The sequence below is a fragment of the Equus caballus genome, chromosome 7 (assembly GCF_041296265.1).
Source record: "Equus caballus isolate H_3958 breed thoroughbred chromosome 7, TB-T2T, whole genome shotgun sequence".
Taxonomy (NCBI): Eukaryota; Metazoa; Chordata; class Mammalia; order Perissodactyla; family Equidae; genus Equus; species Equus caballus.
Genome location: NC_091690.1, coordinates 17,611,304 through 17,638,436, shown reverse-complemented (window position 1 = coordinate 17,638,436; position 27,133 = coordinate 17,611,304). Strand labels below are relative to the sequence as shown.

Here is a 27,133-nt window from a genome sequence, read left to right as displayed (position 1 = left end):
GATTCTGAAGCAGAAATGGCTATTTACTGGCTGTGGAATTTCCAAGAGTTAGCTTCTGGTCAGGAATGTATTCTACCATTTTAAAATACAAAGGATCTAACTTTACAGCCTTTATAGTCTTTCATTTTTTTTTTCTTAAAGATTACATGTTTCCTTTGCATTTCCAACTACAGCACTCCAGGCAATTACTGGGGAACTGATGAGTCAGTTTAAGATATGTGTCTTTAGTCTTTCGAGTCCTTCTCACTATGTCAGACCTAAGGAAATTAATATGTAAATATGGTGCACTCTTTGAAGTCAATGGAAGCTTTGTAGTTAGTTAATTGAACCAAAAGCAATATAAAATCTGACAAAACCACTCTTAAAATGATTTTATTAATCCACAGATTCAGTTTTTTAATGATGTAAAGTTGGATAAAATGACTGGTAAAGTTATCTTAACAACAGAAAAGACTGCTTTGGTTGCCACACAAAAAAATCATGAAGTGCTTTGAAGCTTTGGAAACCTAGGGTAAACTTTCAAGTTTCCAGACTCAAGAAATCTTATTTGCTACCATTATGCACATAAAGGCCACATTTAAATGCACTGTGATTACATAATCATTTCAGCTTAAGCTTACCATTTAATGAACCATTACACCACTACATGCACGGAGAGTGTTAATGCAACTCAAGATGAGCAATTTTGGTCAGGGACAAGTTTATTACACAATTGGATAGTTTTCCATTTCTTTTTTATCGCATTTAAAATATTTAGTAATTAGCTACATCATCCATTAGTTTTAAATTTTTAAATTTAAATAAGGTTTAAATTTAGATTAAATACATTTTAAATTAAATAATTTTAATGTAAAATCAAGACCGATTTCTAAGAAACTTGGTCAAAATATTTTGCCTGGAGCAAATATTTTTACTATTTTGGCATTATCATCCATATTCTCTATAACGACATGTAAGAAAATAGGTCAGCTATTTTATATAGATAGATCAAGATATCTAGCTATGGTTACACAGATGTTTGGCAATCTTGTATAAGAACTCAGATCTTTGTAGGCATTGTTCATTTTCATATTGTTTTACCACAAATAGCTCCTCTATAACATCAAAATGATTTAGTCCAATATTAGTATTTTGGATTCATTTAGTTCCCATTTCCCATTTTCTTCTACACACACACACACACACACACACTCCCGACACAGCATGGTAATGGAAAGAATCCTTCCCCAGGTACAAGGAAAACCAGAGTGCTAGGCTTGCTTCTGCTCATGTGTGCCCTTGGTAAGTGTCAACTTGTTGGGGCCTTGCCTTCCCATTTGTTTCTTCTGATTACTTAATTCTATTCTAAATCTTGGAACACATCATACTCTTTACTCAAATATTAGTCCTACTTGAACAATAGTACTGCAAAGGGTGTCCACTGAAAGCTAAGTCGCATTTTAGATTTTAGCTAACTCTACAAGTAGGCACAGGTGACGGTACTTTAAACTCTTGTTAGATATTCAGTATTTGAGTTTGTCATTTTGGGCTGACGAAAATTGTAATATAAGATTTAAAATTGTAACAGTAAAAATAGACCACTTCGCATTTTGGGGAACAGGTATTTTCTTATCTGGCCAATTAGAGTTTGAACTCACCCACGTGAAATTAATGTAAGGATATTAAGAAAATGATGACAATATAAATACTCAAAAATTTCATAGTGATGGTATAATTTATATTCTTCTCTCCACAAGCACTATTAAAAATACTTACATGAACCTGGAAAATGTGCAAGTACTTAAGAATACAATTAAATATCTACTTCAAAGATGCACAAAGCCCACATTTAAACATGACTTTTGATTGAATTAAGTCTCCTGACATTTCCTTCCCTATCATTCCCACTTTGGAGGAGCAGTGTTCCAGGGCAAGAGGGCAGAGAGAATACATCAAACCAAGAATTCCCCCAGGTCCATGAAAACATGAGCCTTCCTTGCTCCCTCTGTGCAGAAATAAAGAGAAAGAACATGAGAAAAAAAAGTCTCATCCACTGTAAATATAATAGGATGCTTATGAGCAGCTGATAGCAATCTCACATTTGTATAATACTTTCTTGATTTACAAAACTTTTTTACATGATTCACTTGATTCTCAAAATAATTCCATGACACATAATAAATGGAATTATTACCCTCATTTTACAGATGAGAAAACTGATACTTAGAGAGGTTAAGTGACTTACTCATGTGCAAATATTGTAGAGCAAATGCAAGCTTAGAACCCAGGTTTTCTGACTTCTCGTTAAATATTCTTTCTATTATACCACTTTGGTTTTCATACAAGTGAAGCAACTATAGTTTTTAACAGGAAAAACCTTATGATTCCGCAGAAGGCAGATTCATTTAGTGCTCCTTTGTGATCAGGAATGGTTTACAGAACAGAATAGAAAATGTATATTATAAAATATTTGACACTGTGATCAAAATGCCACTTCCAGGAGGGGAATTTAAATATAAGTTAAAAATTAGGAAACTCAAAAATCATCTTATAGTCTTAACTTATTATTCTATCTTTACTTTTACTGATGAGATTGTAAAATACAATTTGAATGCTGAATATAGCAAACATCTAGCCAATTTTCCTTGCCCAGAAGAATCTTTTCTGTACTTTTCTGTATTGGAAATGGGGAAATCTGGAAATTTACTTGGACCAAAAAAGCCGTTACTAAAAACATTCTATATTTACCTATATTGATAATTTTGACAATAGTTCAAGGTGAATTGCATTTACTTTCTTTGAAAATGCCAGTATATAAATAAATTTGTTCTTCTTGTCTAAATAAGGACAGTATACTACCACATCAAAACATTTGTTGAGAGTGGTCCTTCATTTCTATTTTTACAAATATTTGCAATAAAATATTTTGCCTGGATCCTTAGATATCTTTATAAAACATAACATTTTCAGGACCAATAAATCAGAGAACAAAAATGAGTATAAAACATTTTCTAATGTTCAGGCAAAATTAAGGGAGGATAAATATTTCAGAGAATGGCTAGAAATCTGATACGTTAAACAAGGACCTGCTACTTGAGTCCTAGTTGAAACCTCTGAGATGGTTTACCTTGTAAATGAACAATGCACTTTTAAATCCACTTTACTATTCAATATTAATTAATTAACTCAAGAGAATGTAATTCCTGATAAATTCTTTTCTTTCTTTTTTTTTTAAAGATTTTATTTTTCCTTTTTCTCCCAAAGTCCCCCAGTACATAGTTTGTATTTTTTTTTAGTTGTGGGTCCTTCTAGTTGTGGCATGTGGGATGCCGCCTCAGCATGGCTTGATGAGCGGTGCCATGTCCGTGCCCAGGATTTGAAGCAGCGAAACCCTGGGCCACCGAAGCAGAGCGCACAAGCTTAACCACTCAGCCACGGGGCTGGCCCCCTGATAAACTCTTTTCAATCAGGTTATATGTGCACAAAAAAACCATTTGGAACTGCCAAGAAAAATGAGTAACATTGACAAATTTGTATATTAAGGTCAGCTATATGATAACAAAGAATGGAGGTAATTATGTAGACACTCCAGTTTCAAGAAAAAGTTGTCTGCTTTGTCTGATAATTTAGCAAAATATCCAATCTGGTAGTGTAACAAGTAAGCATAGTGCTCTGAATCAAATACCTTACAAAATAGTGTTAGCATGGGTTGATAACTTTTTTTAATGCATTCATTGCATCATTCTGCTGTTAATGTTGGTATTTATCCTGAAATGACACCCAATCTGTTCTTGTTAGTTCTTTGGCATATTTGAAGTCAGCAGAAGCACTCTTTCCTGGGCTTGACTGCTTCCTCAGAAGAATGCACAGTATTTGGAACAAAACCACTTTTAACCCCTTCCCAGCCATCCTGAATACAAATTTCTCCCCTTTTAATCAGCTCATATATGTCTCTTGTCAAGATCGTGAAGGATTCCTCAACATTCGTAGCATCTCTTGCAGAGGTTTCTATATACTTCATACCACAGTCTGCTGACAGTTTCTCAGCTTCTTCCCTTGTAACTTGACGTTGTGAAGCTAAATCACATTTATGTCCCACTAGCAGAAATACAATCCGAAATGGCTGTACATACATTTTTGCTTCTTCTAGCCAATCTTTCACATGTTCAAAAGACCGTCGGTTAGTAATGTCAAACACTAAGAATCCACCAACTGAGTTGCGGTAATAAGATCGAGTTATTGATCTGAAAAATAAATAGAAAAAATGGTTGTAAAAGGACAAGTTGTTCTTTTTCCCCTCCTTCAAACAAACAATGTAACGCCATAATAAAATTTTAAGATACCTTAATGTGATTTAACTAGAATTTATAAATTAAATATGAAGTGTCTAAGGGAACAAAAATATTCTCAGACTAATATGCAGGCCAGTTTCATCCAACGACAACATTAAAGTTGTAGTTATTTTTAGATAGACAAATAAGCACTTACATGGTATATCATCTCACACTCTTAGGATTATTTGTTTTTATTTTTAAACATCCAATAGAATAATTATTACATCATTGTTGTTAAAAATAGGCACACAGTGAGATTTGGTGAAGGGCAGAGGTTGCAGAGCAAGCCAGATCTTAAGAACCTCTCTCTGTCATTTAATTCAACAAGCCCCTCTCTCCACCAGTTAAAGAAGGAGAAACAAGGGCAAACTTGTTAAAACATTAGTTACAGGTTTAGCCCTGTGCTATATCCACTCGAGAAACAGGAAAGTGTTTGGACGTGGGATATGAACCCGAGGTGTGCTAATGATTGCTTCTCCAGATCTAGTCTCTGCTCTCTGGGCCTCAGGAAGCTGACCTTTACAGAAAGCTTTCCCAAACTCCCTTGCCCTCTGGCTTGCAGTGGGGTTCAGTCAAGGGGAGGTGCATGCTGGAGACTGCAGGAAAGACAGGACAGGGTTTTTACCCCCTCCCTTTGTCTCTGCCAGGCTGTGGCTTGGCAGTGGTTGTGTTCCTCTGCTTCTGGTCAAGGTTCCTGTTGAGGAGTCCTTCTCTCATGCCTTTGGCTCTCACCAGGTTCTGGCAATCTCATTTCCTTTCTTTGCCCCTTCTCGCCAGGTGGTTAATGGCTTCCCAGTGTTTCTATCCCTGAATGCTTCATTTTTTGTTGGTGTTCTTGACCTTGCCCACGTTTCTGGAAATAGTCACTTCACTATATTCTTTTCAGTTAACCTTTCCAATGTGCCGTTTGTTTCCTGACTGAATCATGAGGCAAGGTGGCAAAGCCATACTGCTTTATATTTCTTGGCTTTATGTATATTGTTTCTCTAACTAGAATATCTTCTACCCTTTTCTGCCTAGCAAACTCCTATGTCTCCTTCAAGAGTCAGTTCAAAAATGATATCACTTGAGAAGCCTTCCCCATCACTGACCTCTCCCCCTCCACCTCTTTTAGGCACTCTCATAATTCCATGGAACTTTTGGCATGCTGCCATTATGATCAGATCAATTTTCATAACCAGCTGATTGGATTTGCTGGTAGGTCTCCTACTCAATTCAAAGCTCCGTGAGGGTCAAACATTTTCCGTCTATGTTTCTAACAATCATATTGCCGGGCAAATGGATGTCATTTAATGTTTGTTATATTCAGTTTATTAATCTTATTGGAGAGGCAAAGTGCTAAATGTTGCATGAGCAGAGATCACATGTCTCAAGTTTCCAAGTTGTCAATGATCTTGAGCACCGAGATCCTCCTTAAGCAAACTCATCTGTCTGCCTGAGGCACCCAAGATCTTTGTGGGAGGGCCAGTGGGTTATCTGGTACTCTCCAGCTTTTACCTACCTCCCTTATGCTTACTGCCGAAATCACAGCTCAGTTCAGTGGCGCAATCTCACAAGTACCATTTGTCATGGGAGTGTAAAGAAAGTATTTTATTTACCTCCTCTTTCTTCCCTTTTCTCCTGCTTCCCTGTTTCTCCTCAGAATTCCCAGTAGAGAGATTCCCAAATGACTATTTTATAAAAATTTTTCTCAAAGGCTACTGTACTAAACAGCCATTGACAGTAAGGAAAAATCTCCCACTCTTATTGGCAGGCTACAAATAATGCACTTCATTTAAACTGTTGCTATTTTTTTTTGTTAATTTTGAGGAAAAACTAATTTGTTATTGTTTTGCTGCTCATCTTTGTATGTGTGAATTTAGGCAGAGGTGCATTGTCTTAAGAGAAACCTAATTAAGGCTGTTATTAGACTGAAAGCTTTAATTTACTCAGCACCAAGTGTGCATTACTCCCCTTGGCCTCCATTTAATTGACCATTAATATAATTTTAAAAAACATCCTTTTGTGGTTAAAAACTCAACGCTGAAATGCTAGTCCATTAGGCAGACACATGTCTTACACTGTATGAAGTACCATGCTTTCTAGCACCTTGTATTGAATTTTGAAGACATATTTGGAATACAGTTGGCAAATCATTATGTAGAATAAAATTATAGCAAAGTATGTGCAATATATGCTGTAAAACAGCCCTTATTAATAATTAGTTGGAATAAAAGGTCTCCATATGACACCTGCCATTTTCTATATAATAACTTGACCTCCATTTTCTGTGTGTCAGTCTGGATATTAGGTTCAGAATTCTGATATCGTTAGGCTTCAGATTCGGACATAGTTGTCCTAGGGGGTAGGGCTTTCCCTCAGTTGGGCATCCCTGCTGCCCATTATTTAGGGGAAGAGACAGGTCTTCAGACTGAAAACTGGAACTCAAGATGCAGATCTCACAGGAGTGATGAGGGAGCATCTCTCTTTTTCTGGACCTTCCTCTCTTGGGTCAGGACACTTAGGTCTCTAGAAGTTCTTGAAGGTACTAGAAGGAGGTAGGGAACAGACGCTAAAAGAACTAGGTAGGTAGGCCTCCCTGTAAAGAATTCAAGAGTTGGTGATGAGTAACAATTCTTTATAAGGAACAACTTCTTGTTGAGTGTTATTTTATATCTGTTTCCTTCGTGGCTTTGAAAGTCTCACTGAATGAATGGATGATTTAAAGAACGGAAAAAAATTAGGGGAGAGAGAGATGCAAGGAAGGGAAGAAGAGAAGGGGGAGAGAAATCAATGAATCCAGTCTGGTCTCAGGTGCGCTATGGGAGAATTAAGTGTTACATAGACTACCCTCTGGCAAGACTGGTATAGGGGATATAGCACCCCCTAAATTCAGTGTGATGGTGGTGTGATGAAAGGTAAATTATGGAGAACAGGGATCAGGGTTACAAACTCTTGGCAGCCCCTTGTCCCTCCCAAATGGAAGATCTGGTTTTGATTATAAAAGAAACCTGCTGGTTCTTTTATTCCTTCAAAGCTATACTATCAGCAACTCCTATCTCATTTTCAAAGAACAGTCACCTCTCAGATTGTTTTCTCCATCTCCTTGCCTTAACTGAAACCTGCTGTTCCCTGAGAATCCAGCTTCCTCTGCAGCACGCTCCTGTTGCTCATTCTATAAGATCAGGAGGTGGTTTCTGCTTCCCCAATGCCACTTCCAGATAATTATTCTTTCCCAACCCCTGTTGTAAAAAATATCCTTCTCCTCTGAGCCTTATGCCATCTGGCTCTCTCATCTGTTGTCATCTGCCAATTGCTTGGTCATTCTCTGTAGACTGAATGAAGACTTTAGCATTTTGCTTTGTTTTTCTTTCTGTCTCAATTCCTGTCATTCTGCCCAGATTTCAACATCCATTTGGATGACCTGTCATCTCTGTTTCTTGACTTTCTTATCTCTAATGAACTTTCCCCTGCATTCTGAGTTTCTCATCCTCTTCTTCTTTTCTCATCAGAAATCTTCACTACCTTCAAAATTGCAAATTTACAATCCACTTTTTGATCAAAATCTCACAACCCACAAGCATATTTTTACTGTGGTAATTCTTTATTTTCAGCAAGATTCATAATCCACTGACCAACTCTATCACTTTCTATCCATTAATACCCTCCTATCTTTACCTCCTTTCATACCTTAGTTCTATGAGACACCACAGTTGTTCGCTTGGAAATATCTCAATTCCCAAGCCCCTTGCCCTCTGTCGTATTCACCTGGGAAAACTCTATCTCTAGATCAGTTCAGCATGCAGCTGTGTTTCTGGGGAAAATCACTCAACCAAGCAGGCTTGTGTGACTACGAATTAGTTAAAACCAATCCCAAGTGGGCACTCAACACTGCCAAGGAATACTGCTGGTGTCAGGAGAAACTCTTCGCCCTCTTTCCTCACCTTTAGACTTCTAGCATAGATAGAAATGGAATTTCCATTCAACCTTCCTCTCCCTACAAAAGAGAACTGGAGGAACACTTTACCCTTTTTGCTAGGTTTCTCCATAGAAGGAAAAATGGCTGCTCTGTTTGGTTAGAGTCTGTTTCTCAGGCTGGTAGGCAGAATCACTGTGTGTACAAGGTTAGTACTCTTGCATAGCATTGTTTCCCCCTTCTCTCCACTTTCTGGATGCATTATCTTGGCTTGATAATTTCGAGGTAGGCAAGTGCCAGGACTATGCTCATCTCTGAATACCCAGTGGTTTTCAAGTGCCTGGCACATAGTGGGCACTCAATACATTCTTAGTGGGTGAATCAATGGTTCATTTGGTACGAGCCATGAACATAACTGTTGGGGAAATAGGAGAAATGGCAGAGAGAGTGAGGAAGTTTGAAGGAAAGAGATACCAGCAGTGCAGAAAAAAGAAAGATGCCCAATATTAGACCTATTAGCAGTGAGTTCTTTTGTTCTTATACTGGGGTCACTGAGTTGCTATGAGCACGTCAGTACTGGAGGAGGGTGGATAAGTTAAATATACACATATGCATCCTAAAGACATATCCCATGAAGTTACAGTAGTCAGTAATCTTTGTGAAGTTTCTTGGGAGAGGAAGATCTCTTAATCAGGGGCATACTGATGAAACTTTTCCAAAGAAGACAAGTTGTGGTATCTTATGTCCCCTACCAAGAAGAAGTAAGCATAACAGTTGGCGGATTTTTTTGGATTTTGGAGGAAATGTATAATATTTGGGTGTGCTTTTCTGACCTAGTAAGTGGGAGACCCCAAAGCTACCAGCTTTAATAGGGCTGCAAGCAAGAGAAATCCCTTCAGCTGGTCCAAGCTACAATGTAAGCAGTTTTGCTACATGGCTCATGATTCATCAGATCTAATGGAGCCTGCCTGAAGTGCCTATAGCAGACTGAGATGCTCTATCAAGCCTGGGGAAGGTTCCACTGGACTATTACAGTGCATTTTGGAATAAAGGCATGCCCTCTTTGTCAAGAACTATTATGCTTTTGAGAGATACTTCTTGGCTTACAAGCTGGCTCTGATAGAGACTCAATGCCTGGCTGTGGAACATCAAGTGACTGTGCAATCTGAGTGCTCATCAATAGCTAGGTGTTCTCTGATTCACCAGGCTGGAACTTCATCATGAAGCAGAAGTCACACGTATAGGCAGGAATAGGGATGGGACCTGAGGGGACCTGGAGTAATAAGGCTCACACACCCAGCATGCCTACTCCTGCAGCACCCTCTCAACCTATGGCCTTATCTGGATTTCCCTATAATTATACTGGAAAAAAATTCAAGGCTGCCTCACACATGGCTCTGAACAATATGCTGGCATCAGTCAGCCCCACTCAATAGTGGACTTGAAGGTCAGTGGAAAAGAGAAACCCTCCCACTTGTGGAACTCCTAGTGGTACTTTTTTCCAGAGAAGGGGATGGAGAGATGCAGGTAAGAATCTATACTAATTCATGAGCAGAGGATAAGGGTTTAACATATGGGAAAAAACAAGATTGGAGGACGGATAATAAGGAGGTTCAGAGAAGATGTATATCAACGGGTCTATAGTATGTGAAAACTTGTATCTTATGTGAATACTCGCCAAAAGCCCCCTCTGTAGAGGAGTTCCTAAAAATTGATGAAACAAAATGTCCTGTCTTATAGTTATTAGTCAGTATTTTTAGCCCAGTTTGAACTCAAAGTGGTCATGGTAGAGAGAGAAGCTGTGACTCAACAGACTCTCTTACCTGGACTGTCACTGCTTAATACCCAGTTTTCCAGCAGCTACTGACACCTTGGATATGGTACTTTATTCTCGGGGGACCTTGATGGGGAAGACACTGATATGTCCTATTTGTTGTCAGGGCCATCAATTTGACTCTCTTGTCGACTTGACTCCTAGTGACGAGGTGAACCCTGCCTGGTCTTTTTGCGACATCCTCTCACCTTCCAGCACTATACCAGACGAAGCTCCACTGCTATTCACAGGGTTTTCATGGCCAGTTTTATCAGAAGTGGGTGGCCAGGTCCTTCTTCCTAGTCTGTCTTAGTCTGGAAGCTCTGCTGAAACCTGTCCAACGTGGGTGACCCTGTTGGTATTTGAAACACCAGTGGCATAGCTTTCAGCATCACCGAAACATACAGCCACTACAGTACGACAACCGACAGATAGGTGGTGTGGTTCCCTGATCAGGAAATGAACCTGGGCCGCATAGTGGTGAAAGTGCAGAATCTTAACCACTAGACCGCCAGAGCTGGCTATGTCCTCACTAAAACAGACATTTAATCTGGACTCAAGCCAAGCTAGCACCACCATCGATGAATTTGTAGAATGCCTTATACATAGTCATAGTATCCTACACTCTGCTATAGACCAAAGATTTCACTTAACAGAGGAAGAGAAAGGGAAATGGGCTGATGCCATAGGATTCATTGATCTTATCATGTCACTGTCATCTAAAGGCATCTGGCCTATAAAACAGTATAATGGGCTATTAAGATTCACTTAAGCCCATGTCCAGAAGATGACACCTTGTAAGATTTTGGCATGATCCTTCAGGATGTGTATGGTCTAAACTAGTGAGAAATAGAGTAGGTGGTGTTTTTTGCCCATAAATAGATGCTGTGGTATGAGAAATACAGGGTGAAAGTAGGGTGATGGGCCGTCTCACAGTTATTCTTAATGAGTCACTAAAATTTTTTGTTGCTTCTAATCCCTGTAACTCTGAACTCTGCTGATATAAGGGTTTTAGTATCCAAGAGAGAAATGCTTTCACTAGAGAACCCCGTGATGTTTCTACTGAATTAGTAGCTGAGACTGCCAACTGTCCATTTGGGGCTACTTATGGCAGTGGGTGACCAGGCAAAAAAGAGACAACAGTATCATGAGGACCACAATGGCCTCTTGTGGTTCTTGCTGCCCAGAACTCCTCGGATCTTTTGATTCATTCTGAGTCTGGTCCCTCCAGCTTCCTGTCAAGTCTCTGTGCCTCAGACATATTTCCAACAACTTTCATTTGTGATTAAGGTCCTCAAGCTGGTTTTGTTGTTGGCAATCAAAGACCTGATTGATAGAGGCTGCATATATTTTGGAAAAAAATACAAAACAAAGTCACAAATATTTTATAACTTGCAATATAGTTTCACGAGGCCAAAATTCATTTTTTTTATTGTGGTAAAAAAACACATGAGATCTACCCTCAATAAATTTTTAAGTGTACAGTACAGTATTATTAACTAAAAGCACAATGTTGTACAGCAAATCTCTACAACTTTCTTATCCTGCATGGCTGAAACTTCCATACCCACTGAATAGCAATTCCTTCTCCTCCCAGCCCCTAGCAACCACTATTCTACTTCCTGCTTCTATGAGTTTGGCTACTGTAGATACCCCATAGAAATGGAATTATGCAGTATTTTGTCCTTCTGCGATTGGCTTATTTCACTTAGCATAATATCCTCAAGATTCATCAATGTAGCTTATGACAGGATTTCCTTCTTTGTTATGGCTGAATGATATTCAATTATATGTATATACCATATTTTCTTTATCCATTCATCTACAAAGTCTATTCTTGTATGTATATTTGATTTAGAATAGAAAAGTGGTCATGTTGTTTATGTAAATATTTTCAACTGTTTAATTTTCCTCTTTAATTTTTTTCCTGAAATAATATGTAGACAAGTAATATTGAGAGCACTGGAGTTGGCTAACATTTACAAAGAATTACTTAATATATGAGCAATGCAATCAAGCATAAATGATATGCTTTGGGAAATTTGGAATTTTTTTGACACAAATGATGTGATTACTGAGATTCTAAAAAATGTAAATGATATCTCAAATTAAACATTTATCTAATTTCCTGGAAGGCACTTGAGATGCTGTTGTCATATGAAGGACACAAGTCCATAGGCTCTGCAATGCCCCAAATTATTTGCACTAGATAGTTACTTAAATATAAGATTTTATCTGAAAGCGGCAAGATTATGTAGATCTGATATGCTATTATTATAAACTTTGTTGGATGTGCACAGGCCTCTTAAAAAAGCAACAAAATATACAGCACTTGCTGACTGACTTAGGTAAAACCAACCAGATATTCCACCCTGGAAATGCCCTTCTGTGGCTTTGCCAATTGTAAGGTAGGCATTTAGAAGATACAAGTACTTTGATGCCAGAGGCTGTTGGCAGCAAGCAGCTTATGAGTGCATTAGCCTTGTGAGTGCCTCTCTTCACCATGACATTACACTCCTACTGTCCTTCTGGGAATAGTCATTGCATTGATGCCTTATTTACCTGGTTCACTTGCCTTGTAATCCAGGCCCTTAGGACTGCTTTTAAGAGACTAAAACACAAGTCTCCTCCCTCCTTTTATTATCAGTGACTTTAACAGTTCCTGCCCTTGCCTGAGATTCTGAAACCTGGAGCTCACAACTCAGGATATAATTTTGCACACACAAACACCAAAATTCTTTTTTTTGTATAATTCCAGGGTTTCGCCATCAAAAACCAAGTGTGTGGTTATGGAAGCTATATATAATACTGACAAGACCTAATGGGCCATATTCTCTCTTTGAGTATGTGAATCAATTCACCTGTGACCACCTTTTATTTTCCTTTTATGACAGATGATCGTTTTATGATAGTGAGGCCTTCTTACCATCCCCAGCAGGCTCTACTCACTTTTTATCCTCTATTTTCCTGGTAGCAATTACCACATTCCAACATCCTATATAGTTCTTCCAGCTTTTTTGGTTCTAGCCTGTCTCCTCCCATTAGAAGATAAGCTCCATGAGAGCAAGGATTTTTGTCCGTTTTTTTTGATACTGTATCCCTAGTGTCTAAAACAGAACTGGGCACGCATGAGTCCTACCAACATTTGTAAATGAATAAAGAACTGAATTAATAAGTTCATACTGTCAGGCTGTGCCCAGGTAGCATGCAAATGATGAGCAAATGGGACAATAAAAGAGAGAGTACAAAAAGCTGATCTCCTTTTGATATTTATAGTAGGCATTTATGAAGTCAAAAGGGGAGCAACGGGCTGAATAACTGTACATACTCTAAGCATATAGGTGACATCATCCACATTTTTTAAAGAACTACTATATTTAAATTGGTAGGAATTCAAATTGTACTTTGCAGTGGATTCTGGAAGGCAAAACAAGTTATGTGTGAAAACTGAAATAGTTTATTTGGAAATTAATGAGAAATGTTTCTAGCTTCACTAACTGTCTGCAAGGTGATAACGAAGGATGTGTATTTTCTATTTGGTACGGTACCAGAAAGTGTATGAAAGACTTTAGCATTTATTCCAGTGCTTTCTGGTATCCTTTTGCAGAACAAAAATGAGATGATGACCAGCTTCTCATGACTATTTTATTTTCCATATAACATACTGCATTATGTGATTTAACGTAATTAAAGAACATTTTTTCTTGGGTTACAATGCTGCCACCATTTTTGTGACTCTGTTTCCATACGACTTTCTCTTTATTGCTTCATTTCGTGTGCTTTGGTATCTCTCTCCACATGTTGGAATTTACAATTGGTGTTTATCCTTTTATCATTTCATTCTCTCTGAAATTATGCAGCTTTTTATTTTCAAGTCATCTGAATAGACTGTTCTTTTCCTTCTCATTTCTTTTCCTAAGTTTGTGCTTTTACCAAAGTTACTTGTGCACTTACCACACATCCTTACTTTTCCTATTCCCCCAACTTGCCAATATCATTATACCATAGTTTTAGAAAGACCATTTCTTGGCATGTGTGTTATTCTGACCATGTAGATATTTTTCAATGCTGAGCCTTGGAGTAAACTATGACTTCTTTTCCTTTCCTGCACAACCTTTTCTTTTCCCTAGAGTTAATAATAACCTCGCATATTAGTCAAGATAGGCCAGGTTATGCTGCAGTAACAAACAACCCACCTCTCAGCAGGAAGAATGTGAAACAATCTGAGCTACGCTTTTTTTTGTTTATTTAATTTTTATTTTTTATTTTTCCTTCTTCTCCCCAAAGCCCCCAGTACGTAGCTGTCTATTCTAGTTGTGGGTCCTTCTAGTTGTGGCATGTGGGATGCCACCTCACCATGGCCTGACGAGCGGTGCCATGTCCCCACCCAGGATCCGAACTGGTGAAACCATGGGCTGCCAAAGCAGAGCGCACAAACTTAACCACTTCGCCACGCGGCTGGCCCCTGGGCTATGTTTTAAAACTACCACATGTGAGCCCTGCTCAAATCCACTGGCCAGAATTAGTCACATGATTCTGTCTAAGTGCAAGCAGGAAGAGAAACACATTCCTATCACGTGTCCTAAAGAAAAGAAGCATCAGATATGAGTGAGCACTAAAGTCTCTACCATATTCTTTTCTTCTTTCCTTTATCTTTTTGCTGTAGTGCTCAATAATCCAATGTAGTTTTCCATGTAGTGCTCAATAATCCAATCCCAAACTCTGTACCAGTTGCCTTCTAAGCAGTTCTTTCCCATTAGCTTTTCCGTCAATTTCATCTTCCTGAGGCGGCTGCTCCTACAACCTTCTGCCCCGATCCAATCTGGCCTAGTTGTCCTTGGTGTCTGTAGCAGAGATTTCATCCTAGGATCTCCCTTCATCATCTTCCTGGGCATTTCCTTTGCCTTTCTTCAGGGTTAGATCTCTTGTTTCTGGTATCCCACATCTTCTTCATTCCGGGTTTACTCTTTTATGTGTGTGCGCGTGTCTGCGTGTGTGTGTGTGTGTGTGTGTGTGTGTGTGTGTAGAGCACATCCTCAAGTAGCTTCCTAAAAAAGAGGCATGAGGTAATGTTTCGAAATCTTGCATGTTTGACTTATTCTGCTCTCAAAGTTGAATGACAGTTTGGTCAGATACTGAATTCTTTTTAGAATTTTGCAGTCTTTCCACTGCCTTCTAACTTCCACTGTTGTTTTGGGGAAGTCTGAAGCCAAACTGATTCACGATCTTTTTCTATGTGACCTATTTTTTTCCTCTAGAAGTTTGTAGGAAATTCTCTGTGGTCCCAGAGTTCTAGAATTTCATGATGATGTCCCTTAGAATGTGTCCACTTTCATCTATTGTGCTGGGGCCTTCCAATCTGAAAACTCAGGTCCCTAAATCTTGGAGAATTTGCTTAAATTGCTTCACTGATGATTCCTCCCCTCTGTTTTTTCCTCTTCTCTCTTTCTGGAATGCCTGTTACTTGTGTATTGAGCCTTTTAATTTTTAAAAAATTTTTTTTCCCTATTTTCTATGCCTTTGTCCCTTTGTCCTACTTTTTGAGAGATTTCCCCAACCTTATATTGAACGTTTTCTTTTTTTCCTACTGTTTCCAAAAGCTCTTTTGTTCTCAGAACATTCTTTTTTTAAAAATAGCATCCTGCTGGGGCCAGAGTGTTGGCATAGTGGTTAAGTTTGTATGCTCTGCTTTGGTGGTCCAGGGTTCATGGATTTGGATCGTTGGCAGGGACCTACACACTGCTCGTCAAGCCATGCTGAGACATAAAAAATAGAGAAAGATTGGCATAGATGTTAACTCAGTGACAATCTTCCTCAAGCAAAGAGGAAGATTGGCAACAGATGTTAGCTCAGGGTGACTCTTCCTCAGCAAAAAAAAAAAAAAAAAAAAACCAAACTATAAAGGGGACCCCAATCTCAATTATGCCTGGTACTTCTAGTCAGAGATTCTATGTTTAATTCTTTTCAAAGAATAAATTTCCAGTTTTTTTTGCCAATGTCAGGGAGAGAAGAAGTCACCTCAGGTGTGGAATGGTAAAGAGGATGTGAGGAGCCAATCTTTCCTAAACAGACTGACAATGAATGATCCTTATTTTAGCACTCCCACTTCCAGAAGTATCTGGTGCCACCATTTCCTGAATCGTTAGGGGATTCAATCGTATATATTGGGTTTGTTTTTAGCTTTTTCCACCACTAGCTTAGAAGTTTTCCTGAATCTACTAATTCATTTAGCATTACTCCATCTGCTTTCCTGCTCCCAAAATTTTGTTGCTGTTGTATCCTAACCTATTCTCCTTGTTTGAGTGTTTATAGTTAAAAAACAAAACAAAAACAAAGCTACTGTCACTTTAGTGAGGTTTCAGGAAAAAAAGCTAAAATAGCTACGGGTGTTCAATCTGTCATTACTGGAAGCCACTTCTTTTTCTATTGTTATTGTTTCCTATTGTTATTTCTCCTACTACTGACATACCCTCATGACCCAGAATCAAGGGATACATCCTCTGAACTAGCCCTCACCCTAGGCACAGATGACAATCCCTCCCTTTGTTCTGCCACTGGCACTTATTTTAGCACTTATGAGCCTTTACTGCAACGATTTGATTACTATCTGTCTTTGCTACGAGTCTGTGAGAAAGACCTCTAATAGTCCCCTACTGTCTATTCTGTCTTCCTTCAGCAACAGAATTCCACGAGTTTTAGCTGTCACATAGCAACTCATATAGAGACTACATGCCTCAGCTCTCTTGCAGTTAGTTGTGGTCATGTCATAAAGTTTGGGTCAATGGCACATGGTAAGTTATGCCTGCAGTCTGAGGTTCATCTACTTGAAGACATTTGTCCTAGGCTTCCTCTTTCTCCTTCCTGCTTGCTAGGAAATGGCGAGGACTGGAGAACCCTGGAAACTGATGTTGAGGCAGGACCAGCCTGAGAGCCCGGAAATGCTCATTCTGGACTATTATTATAGGAGAGAGAAACGAAGTTCTATAATATTTAAGTTGCCATATTTGGGCAGTCTCTTTGTTACAGGAGTATAATCTGTACCTACCGAGTATAGAGACAGCATGGACCTTGAATGTGAGACCATATCTTATTTATTTTTATAGCTAGTGCCTGACATATAGCTAAGCTAAATAAATGCATGGATTTCTACAAGTAACTGGTTGTCCTGGCTGATTTCAGTTTCTCTGGAAAAATATGGGGCTGCAATTAAGGATTGGAAAGCTACTTTATAGTACCTTTGAAACTTCAGGACACCATAGCAAGTATTTGCTTGTAGCTTTGCCTGATACCCAACACCTCTCCTTGTCTAACAAAGCAAAAGGGTTTGTATAAATTTCTCCACTGCAGTGGCAGGGTTCGTTCCTGTTTCTTAGTATAGCAGCGCAGTCACTGAGTACTGCATGGAGGGGAGGGTTGGTTGTCATTGCGGCCACCCGTGTTTGCTGGCAGGTATCAGTACCCCTACTATTGTGTAAAGCTATTTCCCCTTTTGTTTCTGAATATAGCAGTAAAATAATAGGTTTGGGTGGACAGAGTAATTAACATGGGTCTACAGAGGTGGGAGCAGAGGTGGGGTTGTGTGCAAACAGAATACTTTCCATGACAGAAACTACACACTGTGCCAATAAAATTCTTTTCAACCATGACAGGAGGCCTGGTGCAGCAGAAAGAGCACTGAACAGAGTCTTATGAACACTGGGCTCTTACGCAAACCACTAAGAATAACGACCAGGGCAAGGCAAAACCTCTCTGGATATTAACTGTATTATTTTTAAAATGGGACTGTTGGGTCAGACCATCTGTCTGTTCCTTCCCAGTCCTATGGCTGTAGTTTAGCCACCAAAACGGCGAGAATATTGGCCACAGTGTGGTTGACCTCTGCAGCTTCTTTCATGTGCCTTTTCCCCTCATTTTCTTGGATTTTGTTTTCAATTCATCTCTCACTAATCTTCCTCACCTCCAATAGTCCTCTGCTATACCATTAACTATACCTTCTCTTCTTTTAATTCTCTTTTTAGAGTCTACCCATCTATTCTATCAAATCTCAGTCTTAAACTTCACCTCATATTTGCTTCATTAACTTTTGCTTTCCTAATCCCATAGCCTTTTGGTAGCCCTTTTATATCTAGGAAATCTTAAATTATGAAGTTTCATTCATTTGCTCCTTTATTGTTCTTCCATTTTCCAAGTGATTCTAATTGGAAGGTTTTGTACTTAAAACAAGTGCTCATAATAGTGCATGATCTGTGTAAAGTGTGACAAGTGGCTAGAACATGCAAGAAGATAAATCTTTTAATTTTTACTGAGGGGACAAATATCAAGGGACTCTCCAGAGTCTACACATCTGACAAGATCTCTCCCTAAAATATAGTAATCAAGTGTTTTAAAAGGGAGACCTGACGAAATCATCCACAAGTGCCAGCAAAAGGGACACAGAGAAACATATGAGAGAAGACACTGTGAGAGGTTCTCAAACATATTCCTAAAATTTAAGGAATTGCCTTCACTTTTTCTTCAAAGTATCGGTGCTCGATCTATCTACTGGTTCCTAAAATGCTCTAGGGACAAGAACTCTGGATTAGAAAACACCGTTATGTGTCTTGGGGATTCACAATGTGTATCAGTATATTAGCAATTACAAGCTCTGAGATCCTCCCACAATCCAGAACTTTCCAAACTATTTGATCAAGGAAACTTCTTCTCAAACTACACTTATTACTATCACTTTGAAAAATGTTACTCTGAAGAAAAATGATAGGCAATGCCTAGAATTTCAGAATCTATAATCTTTCTTCACAATGTCTTCTCTTACAGCCAGGAAGTTCTTAATATCTACCTGACTCTCATTTACAGTATTCCCTCTTGATCTTTTCTCAGAGAAGAGGGGTCAGTTTGGGCCACACACGCTTCTTTTGTATTTCTGAGGCAGGAGTCTGTTCTTAAGGCTATCTTTCAGGCTCATCTGTTTGAGGCCATATCATACTAAGTCCTATGAAAAGGAAATACATTTGGAAAGGCTAAAGATTCAGAAGAAAAACCTCTTTTAACATTCCCAGTACAGGAAGATAATTTTAAAAGAGATTATGACCAATCATACAAAAAGCAGAAAAAAAAATAGGCATTGAGAGGGATCACAATTTGCCAAGAAAAGTCACTGATGACCTTTTGGCATGGCTTGATAAAGATTTTTCATGGGTGACATCTTATACACTCATCATATTAGTGAAGTAGAAGCAAGCCTGAAGAGAGGTCCCTGTTCCCTTATTTTTTGGGGATTGAGATATTTTTGATGGCTTCTTTATATCCTAGCTATTGATATCAGTGGATGGTCTAAAAGATTTACTCCCAGTAATATAACAATTTGATTTAGCAAGGTGTGTTCCTAAGTGAAAAACAAATCATACTCATAGGAAGGAAAATAGAAAAAACTCCACTACGTTCCAAGAATGTTTAAGAGAATGCCATTAAGATTTTAAACTGAACTAAAATAATATGCCAGCTAGCCAGCAACATTTACTCAGTTATGCTTATATAGAGAGCTACTATCTGTATTTTGAAACTTTCACAGCTTAAACTAAAAATATGCTTTTAAATTTATAACCTACTTTGACCTCTGTTTCACATTTTTCTGGAACTCCTCTAGGTCAGAATAGTACTTTATTACATATAAAGTGATTCTTTTCAGAAAACAATGGTTTTTACCATAATACACATTTCATGATAAGCCAGGTAGATTGCATGGGGTGGCAATTTCTAAAGTGAACTTCCCTGAATTATATATTATCAGAATTTATTAAAAGTTATTCACATTTAGAGGCAGATTTATTAAAATCATAAAGTATTGGCTTTATAGGTATTTTGCTTTAGTAAGAATGAAAATATCTTATTAAAGTAATATCTGATGTTCCCTGGTATATATGTGTGTGTGTGTTTGTGTGTGTGTTTAACTTTGTACCACTTGAGTGGCTCACCTTTCTTTTCCACTGCTTGACAGACAGAGCAGCTTGGAAGAAAGCAGACAAGCAGATTCTCTCTAACTCCACTACAATAACAATAACAGGCTCTTGATAAACCAAAATATTCTCAGATCATTCCAAGACATTCCTCTTTAAACTTTTAAGTGGCATGGCTATGAAAGTTAAGCTGTTAAGAAATCTATGTATGCTAGCCAAACTGACTGACAATGGCTGGAAATTTCTTCTCTCTTTCTCTCAGACTGAGCAAAGCAGTTTTCTTCATGTGAAAACTTTGCTGTCGTGACCCGTGTACTCACAACATCATTTTTCTAGCCCTTGCTTTGAAAGCTAAATGTGGGGCCAACGTGTCAGAACAGGCGGTTATCACTGTAGTATGATGAGAGGAAATTCCAACACCCATCAGCCACATATCTATAACTCTGCCCACAGGGAAACACCAAGATGAGGTGTTACCTCTCTGGGTGGTCATCCTCTTTTAGATGTAAATGTAAAAGTAAATATAAATACTCCTGGGAGGACCCTTTTTAAGTTTTTTCCAACCATTAATAATTTTGTGTGTCTTGGTTTCCCAGCTACCTCACTCTCTGAAGCTAAGATGGAGTATTAAGGGATGGATTTTTGATTGAGATGTGCAGAGAAGAAGGCAAGGTTTCACTATCCAAAAACAGAAGGAAAGAAAAGTGGGAAAGCCTCAAAGGCCCCAAGAATGGCCTTTACTCACTTTACAATTTATCCTACTGCTGGTCCAGGCCTCTTAGACATTTGGTAAACAATATTTCACTTACTTCAGGATGCATAATCACCCTCATATACTAATGCAGCCTTGAAGTTGTGGCTACATACATTAAATCAAATGATTTATTGAAGAAAAAAATTAAGAAAAACAGTCACAGGTTTTTCAAATTACTGGCTAGTTTCTTGACTGTACTGATTATGGAATCACTCAAAATGGTCCGAATGGCCTGACTGGACAGTGAAAATAATCTTTAGAGTATAAAAACATGTTTGGCTACACACGTCATCTTTTCACATTCTGTTACACTTGTTAGAAATGATGCTGGCTCATTCTTACATATCATTTTTCTCTGAAACACCATAAAATAGATACTTTTTGGGGTGACTGCTCATTTTCTTCTTTCCCAAAAAGTAGAACCTGACAGAATTTCTCCTTCCCAAAAATTAGACCCTTACAGATACATTTGCATTGTATGACCCATAATACATATCTAGTATATTTGTATTATAATACATTTGTATTACATGTATCTTAATGACCTGATTGTGGGGGAGCTGATTCACTGGCCAGTCAAATGGCCAATGAGATTTTTTTCTCTCAAGAATTTGAATAAGAAGCTCAGAGACTGAGAGAGTTGGGAGCCAACAGAGTTGGAGAATGGTAACACATTAGAGGGAAAATCCACAAACCCTTGTTATTGGAATTTCCATACTTCCAGACACCGGTATGTTCAGTGAGCTTTCGTCTTTCAAGAGATGTGTATCATTTATCATTTGTCCTCTATTATCTAAACTAATTTGGCTATATTTCTGTTACTTACAACACAAATAATTTTAATGACGATATTATACTGATTACTCAATAAAAATAGAGCCTACTTCCTATTGCTTCCAATAACTTGGAATTACAGTTGACTGCACTGATTATGGACCTGAACTGTGGACGATCTGTGCTCTGCTACCTATGCAATTATGAAACCACCAATCCATGGTCAAAAAATCTTTTTCTATTGAAGACTATGAACAACAGTAAGGAGGGTGGGGAATCAAATAAGCACCCTTAAAAAAATTTTGTTTAGTTTAGGGATCTTAAAAGATCTCCTAAGGAGAAATATAAAATGTTCATGTGCTTGCTTTTAAAATTAAGAACAGGCAATACAAATTAAACCACCTTTAAACATTAACTTTATACAAATGTTTTGAAGGAGCAGAGGAGAAAACAGAGACATAAGAGAGCCAGAGGAGTAAATAGAGAGAAAAAGAAATGAGAATAAGAGAGACATTCAAATAAAAAAGGAGAGAAAAAGATGGAGGGTGGGAGGAAACTATGAGTAGGGACAAACAGATGAAAGGGGTAAAGGAAAAATAAAAATAAGCTGAAGGAAGGATAAGACACATGGGGAAGAGAAAGATACACAGCAGAAGAGGAGCTGGAGGAAAAGAGGAAGAGGCAGGCAGGAGAGGGCTGTCCCTTATGTAGCACATAGCCCTTACAGCCCTTTGCTAGGTTAATTAGCTAGTCAACTAAACTCTGCAGGTCTTGCATTGCTCCACACCTCCACAGTCGAGTGGTTCTGCTCAAAGATTGTGACTAAAGCAACTTATCAAGGGAGCTTTCCCCAAAATATACTCCTCAGAACACTAGTTATCAGAGATTTTCATATTTTAAAAATAGCCCCTCAAATAACTTTGGGAAATGCTAGTTTAATCAAAGTCAGATAGATTTCTTTGCTGTAGTACTTCTTAGAGGCTTTGATATGAATTCCTAAGAGAGTACAACATGGAATATGGGGATTTAGAAGCTTATTTGATCGCAGAACCCATCCTTTAATAAGAATCACCAGGGCAAAGTGCTCTGCAGAAGACGCTTTGAGAAGTGCTGCACCAGGAGGACGTTACTCTCTGAGCTTTATAACCAGTGGCTGTAACTGTAACACCCCAAAGGCCAGACCACATGAAATAAAAAGCCGAATCTGCCTCGAAGCCTCAAGGTTTCCTATCCCTTCAGCCAACACTGCTATTTCTTTATCTTAGTTTACCTTCATATTTCTTTAAATGCTTTTTATGGGAAAAGTTCAAAATTTATATTCTTATATTTGATGCTCTCCATACTTCTAGCCCTTCCAACAGTTATCCTTATTAACACCGTGTTAAACAATATTCTTGTTTCCTTTCCTGCTAAACTTCTTCCACTACGATGATTAAAAGTTAGGGCTGGCCAGTGGTGCTGCGGTTAGGTTCGCACATTCCCCTTCTTGGTGGCCCGGGGTTCGCCGGTTCAGATCCTGGGTACGGACATGGCACTGCTTGGCAAAAGCCATGCTGTGGTAGGCATCCCACATATAAAGTAGAGGAAGATGGGCATGGATGTTAGCTCAGGGCCACTCTTCCTCAGCAAAAAGAGGAGGACTGGCAGTAGTTAGCTCAGTGCTAATCTTCCTGGAAAAAAAAAAAAATTAAAAGGGGTGACTGTTAGTTTCCCCTGAATGCCCAGAATGCCCAGTCCATTTTCCCTTCTTCCTGGGCACATGGTGGCCCTGTCTAAGTTTGGCCCTGTAATTAATTTCTCCTCAATGAATTGAGAGCTGAAGTGATCTGTACCACATTGGCCTTACTTGCTTAAAAGCAACATTGCTTGATTTAGATTTTTCTCTCTCCTTCCCTTGAGCTGGCACACAGTGTGTCTGCAACCTAGCTTTGTCCACAAAGATGATGAAAATGTCCTAGGGAAGGCAGAACATAAGAGGGAAGACACCTGAATGATGTTCTGGAGCAGAGACATTCCAACCACTTGGACCACTTACCTTGAGACTGTTACACAAGAGAGAAATAAACTTCTACCTTTAATGAAGGCCCTGTAATTCTGAGCCTCCTTAATACAGTAATTTAACATTTAACTTCATTAAAACATAGTGTTAATAATAAAAACTTAACATTTCAGTGTTACATTACAATTTACAATATGCTCACATACACATTATTTTTCTAAACCTTCTTTACTTTGATTTTGTTCCTTTTTATTTTCTGCAAGTATTATCTACTAGCATATGTTAATCTAAACATCGAAAACTAAATCTTTGTCAATTATAACTCAATAAAGCTGGGGGGAAAAAAGGAAAACTAAGGTTCAATATGGTCATAATTATCAGTTTGCTATTTTGTTATTCTGTAACATATTTGTTTATGCTTTCAAACTACAACTCGGGCCGTCTAAAGTCGGCTCCTTTCTGTTAGTTTATATATAATCACCAATAAGCCTTCAGATGTAATATTTCCCACAAATTCCTAATGGTATGATTATAACTAATGACAGGAACATATCTTCATTAACTATACTACCTTTCTATGAAACAAACGTGCAAGGATATCTGTTATTCAAAATAAGTATCTGTATTTTCCTGGAGAAAGATACAGAATGATTTAACAGAAATTATTTTAAATGCAATTTTATGGAGAAATATTCTGCTAAACGAGAGAAAAGCAAGTACGCATTTGGAGGTAGCTACTGAAATATGTATTTATGAATACGTCTTTGGTAAAGAGCCAAAAAAAAATAAAGTATGACTCATTGTCAGTAAACATTCCCTAAATGTCCTTGCATTATTATGGGAGAGTTACTGTCTGGTTTTAATAATGTATATAAAATGAATTACTATTTACATTCTTCTTAAGGCATTAAAAAACAATGATCTATTTAGCAGAGAGGTCTTTAGAATCTAAAAAATTAATTATCCTCTACTTTCTTGTCAATCAGTTTAGGACCTACTTTTAAAGAAAGAATTACCAGATCCAATAAGATTTCACTACCTATGTTTCTTGTAGTTGCAATTCACAGTAGTTGCTAGAAGTTTAAGGCACTGTAAAGAACACGTTTTTCTTATATTCACTTCAGAAGGTAGAGCAAGAGCTATTAGTAAACTTCTTTTTCTGACCATGAAATGTCTGAAAGTTCATCTCTGATGGAAATCACAAGTGAAGGAATTTGCAATCAACCTTAGAATGGTAAAACCGCAAGGAATCTTGGAGATGATAATGATTCTTTCATTTTATAGATGAGGAATCAGGAATTTGAAAAGTTATTTTAATTAAAGGAGGCTTCTTGAAAAAAAATTCTTCCGTATTCTAGGTATTGTCCAATTCAAACAGATAACCTTCAATACCTCTCTGAAGGGCTGGCCTCACCATCTTCCCACTTCATACACAGGAAAACTAAGGTAAAAGCAAGCTAAGCAGTTCGCTCATTATTATGAATCAGCGTCATAGCTGGGAATGGAAGCCAAAACTTTAAACGTTGGAACATTCTCCCAGAAGTAGGCTGATCTCATTCAGAATGGACGCTGGCTGGGGTGAGGGGAAGCCATGTTTGGGAAGTCCCCTCATGGAGTACCGTATTTCACAAGCAGAGTACTTGCTGAAGATTGCAAAATGCTTGCTCAAATGAATTCCAAATGATAGCACAATCTCAGAAAAACCCCAAACACCACAATATATCAGATTTCCTACCTTCCTCTAAAAGAAAGTGTCTAGAAATTTGAAATGTGCTTTATATTTGGTTCAATCTTAAATATCCAGGAAATGCATACAATTTCCATTTAGTTTTTATTTACGTAACAGGAGTCGCCTTTGTGAAATCCTTCCTTCAGGGTCTCAATGAAATTTAGACATGTAGAATGAGACTATTCATTTGGATCCCTTCTTCTCTATTTAGAAACGTATTTTCTGATCCATCATCACCGTGGAACATTAATTACCCATTATAAAATAAAGGAAAAGTTCCTGCCAAACCTCAGTCTCTCTCTCTTTTCCCCACCAAAGCACCAATGACAAACTTCTAAAGACAACACAACCATTAGAAAACAAAACAACAAAACCCTCTCAGCTGTGCCGGTGACCCTGATGTCACATCTTGTTGCTGTACAAGACACAGTCCCACGGGTCCTGGCCCAGTATTTCTGATGACCACATTCGGTGCTGTGAGGTGTTCAAACCATTACCGCATCCATCTCCCTCTGAACCATGCCCAATGAGCTCATGCAGTAACGTGGGTTGGAGCACTGCTTGCTGTGAAGCTAAAGGGATCAATCACGACCCTGGGAACCCTACTTTGCAGTTCTCCCGGACCGCATAGGGGGGAAGCTGCTTGGTTAGGGGAGGAAGAGGGGAGTTTGGAGGAGGGTGGCTAGGTCAGGGTGTGCGCAGCGAGGGATGCTGAGTTTAGGGAGAGGGCAGAGGGGAGCCGAAGAGTTGGGGACCAAAATACCTGCAGGGGCGGAGGGAGTTGGGGAACAGGGGGCCGGCGAGGGTGACCCCGGCTCAGGCGGGAAGGAAAGACGGAAAGGGGGCGCAGGAAATGGGCACCAAAGAAAGAAGTGAGAAATTGCGGAGGAGGAAGTCGTCCCTGGAAGAGGAGGGGCAAAGGGGAAGCGAGAATGGAGTGTTTGCACTTTAGAGAGGGGAGGGCCGGAGCCTCTCCCGACCAGGGCCGGGGCGGCTGGCGCTTGGGGAAGGGGCGCCCGGGCGGACGGAGGGGGCGACGCGGTCCCTGGGGTCCCCGAGGTCTCGGTGCTGGCGGCCCTACCTGAACCGCTCCTGTCCTGCCGTGTCCCAGAGCTGCAGCTTGATCCTCTTGCCGGGCTCGATCTCCAGCAGGCGGGAGAAGAAGTCCACGCCGACGGTGGGGTCGCAGGCGGGGGAGCGCAGCCCGGGAAAGCGGCCCTGGGTGAAGCGGTGCAGGAGGCATGACTTGCCCACGGTGGAGTCCCCGATCACGATGAGACGGAACTGGTAGATCCAGATGGTCTCCATCGCTCACGTGCTCCGCCGGCTCGGGGGCTGCCCCACCCGCCCTCGCGCCGCGGGGCAAGTTAGGCGGCGGGAACTGTCCGTTCAGCACCTCCCGGGTGCCCGCCCTTCGGCTTCCAGCATATTCCTGCGGCTGCGGCCGCCGCCTGGTCCCCGCCCTCTCTGGAGGGAGAGGCGGGGCCCGGCCGGGCTGGGGGCGGGGCCTCAGGCCGGGGGGCGGGGCGGGGCGGGGGCCGCGGCTTGGGGGAGGGGGAAACGGGCTGGCGGCGCACGGACTCCCGCCCCCGACCTCCGTAAATCACTCTCTCCCAAAGCTCACTGGGCGCGGACGGGAAAGCGGGTGTGGTGAAAGGACGTGACGGCAGCAACAACCAATGAAAATGAAGCAAGGGCTCACCTCTGAGAGGGTCAGCCAATGAAAAGTGAGAATCGTTTTCTTACAGGCGTCAGGGCGGGCTCGTCGGATTCCTGCTCTGATTTTGGAAGTGGTAGAGGCCATAACCTGAGTTGCGAGTCTTGCTGTTGCTTTCATCAATTTGACCAGCTTTGTGAACCACCGTCACCTTCTACATTTTTGAAGATTCAAGTTGGCAGATTT

At 39.6% G+C, this 27,133-nt stretch overlaps 1 protein-coding gene across 1 annotated transcript; it reads right to left on the bottom strand.

Moving 5' to 3' along the window:
• Positions 1 to 356: 356 nt before the first annotated feature.
• Positions 357 to 26,711, bottom strand: RAB39A (RAB39A, member RAS oncogene family). Its single transcript, XM_001501007.7, has 2 exons — positions 26,312 to 26,711; positions 357 to 4,223 (listed from the first exon to the last, which is right to left on the bottom strand). The coding sequence occupies exons 1-2, from the start codon at positions 26,536 to 26,538 to the stop codon at positions 3,797 to 3,799; spliced, it is 654 nt and encodes a 217-aa protein (XP_001501057.1). The 5' UTR covers positions 26,539 to 26,711; the 3' UTR covers positions 357 to 3,796.
• Between the last annotated feature and the right edge of the window lie 422 nt (positions 26,712 to 27,133).

Bases quoted from the DNA above. Each gene is read 5' to 3' on its own strand.
- RAB39A (XM_001501007.7), bottom strand. From the start codon at position 26,538: ATGGAGACCATCTGGATCTACCAGTTCCGTCTCATCGTGATCGGGGAC. The intron at 4,224-26,311 runs GTAGGGCCGCCA...TTTATTTTTCAG, and splicing joins GCAGGACAGGAGCGGTTCAG to ATCAATAACTCGATCTTATT.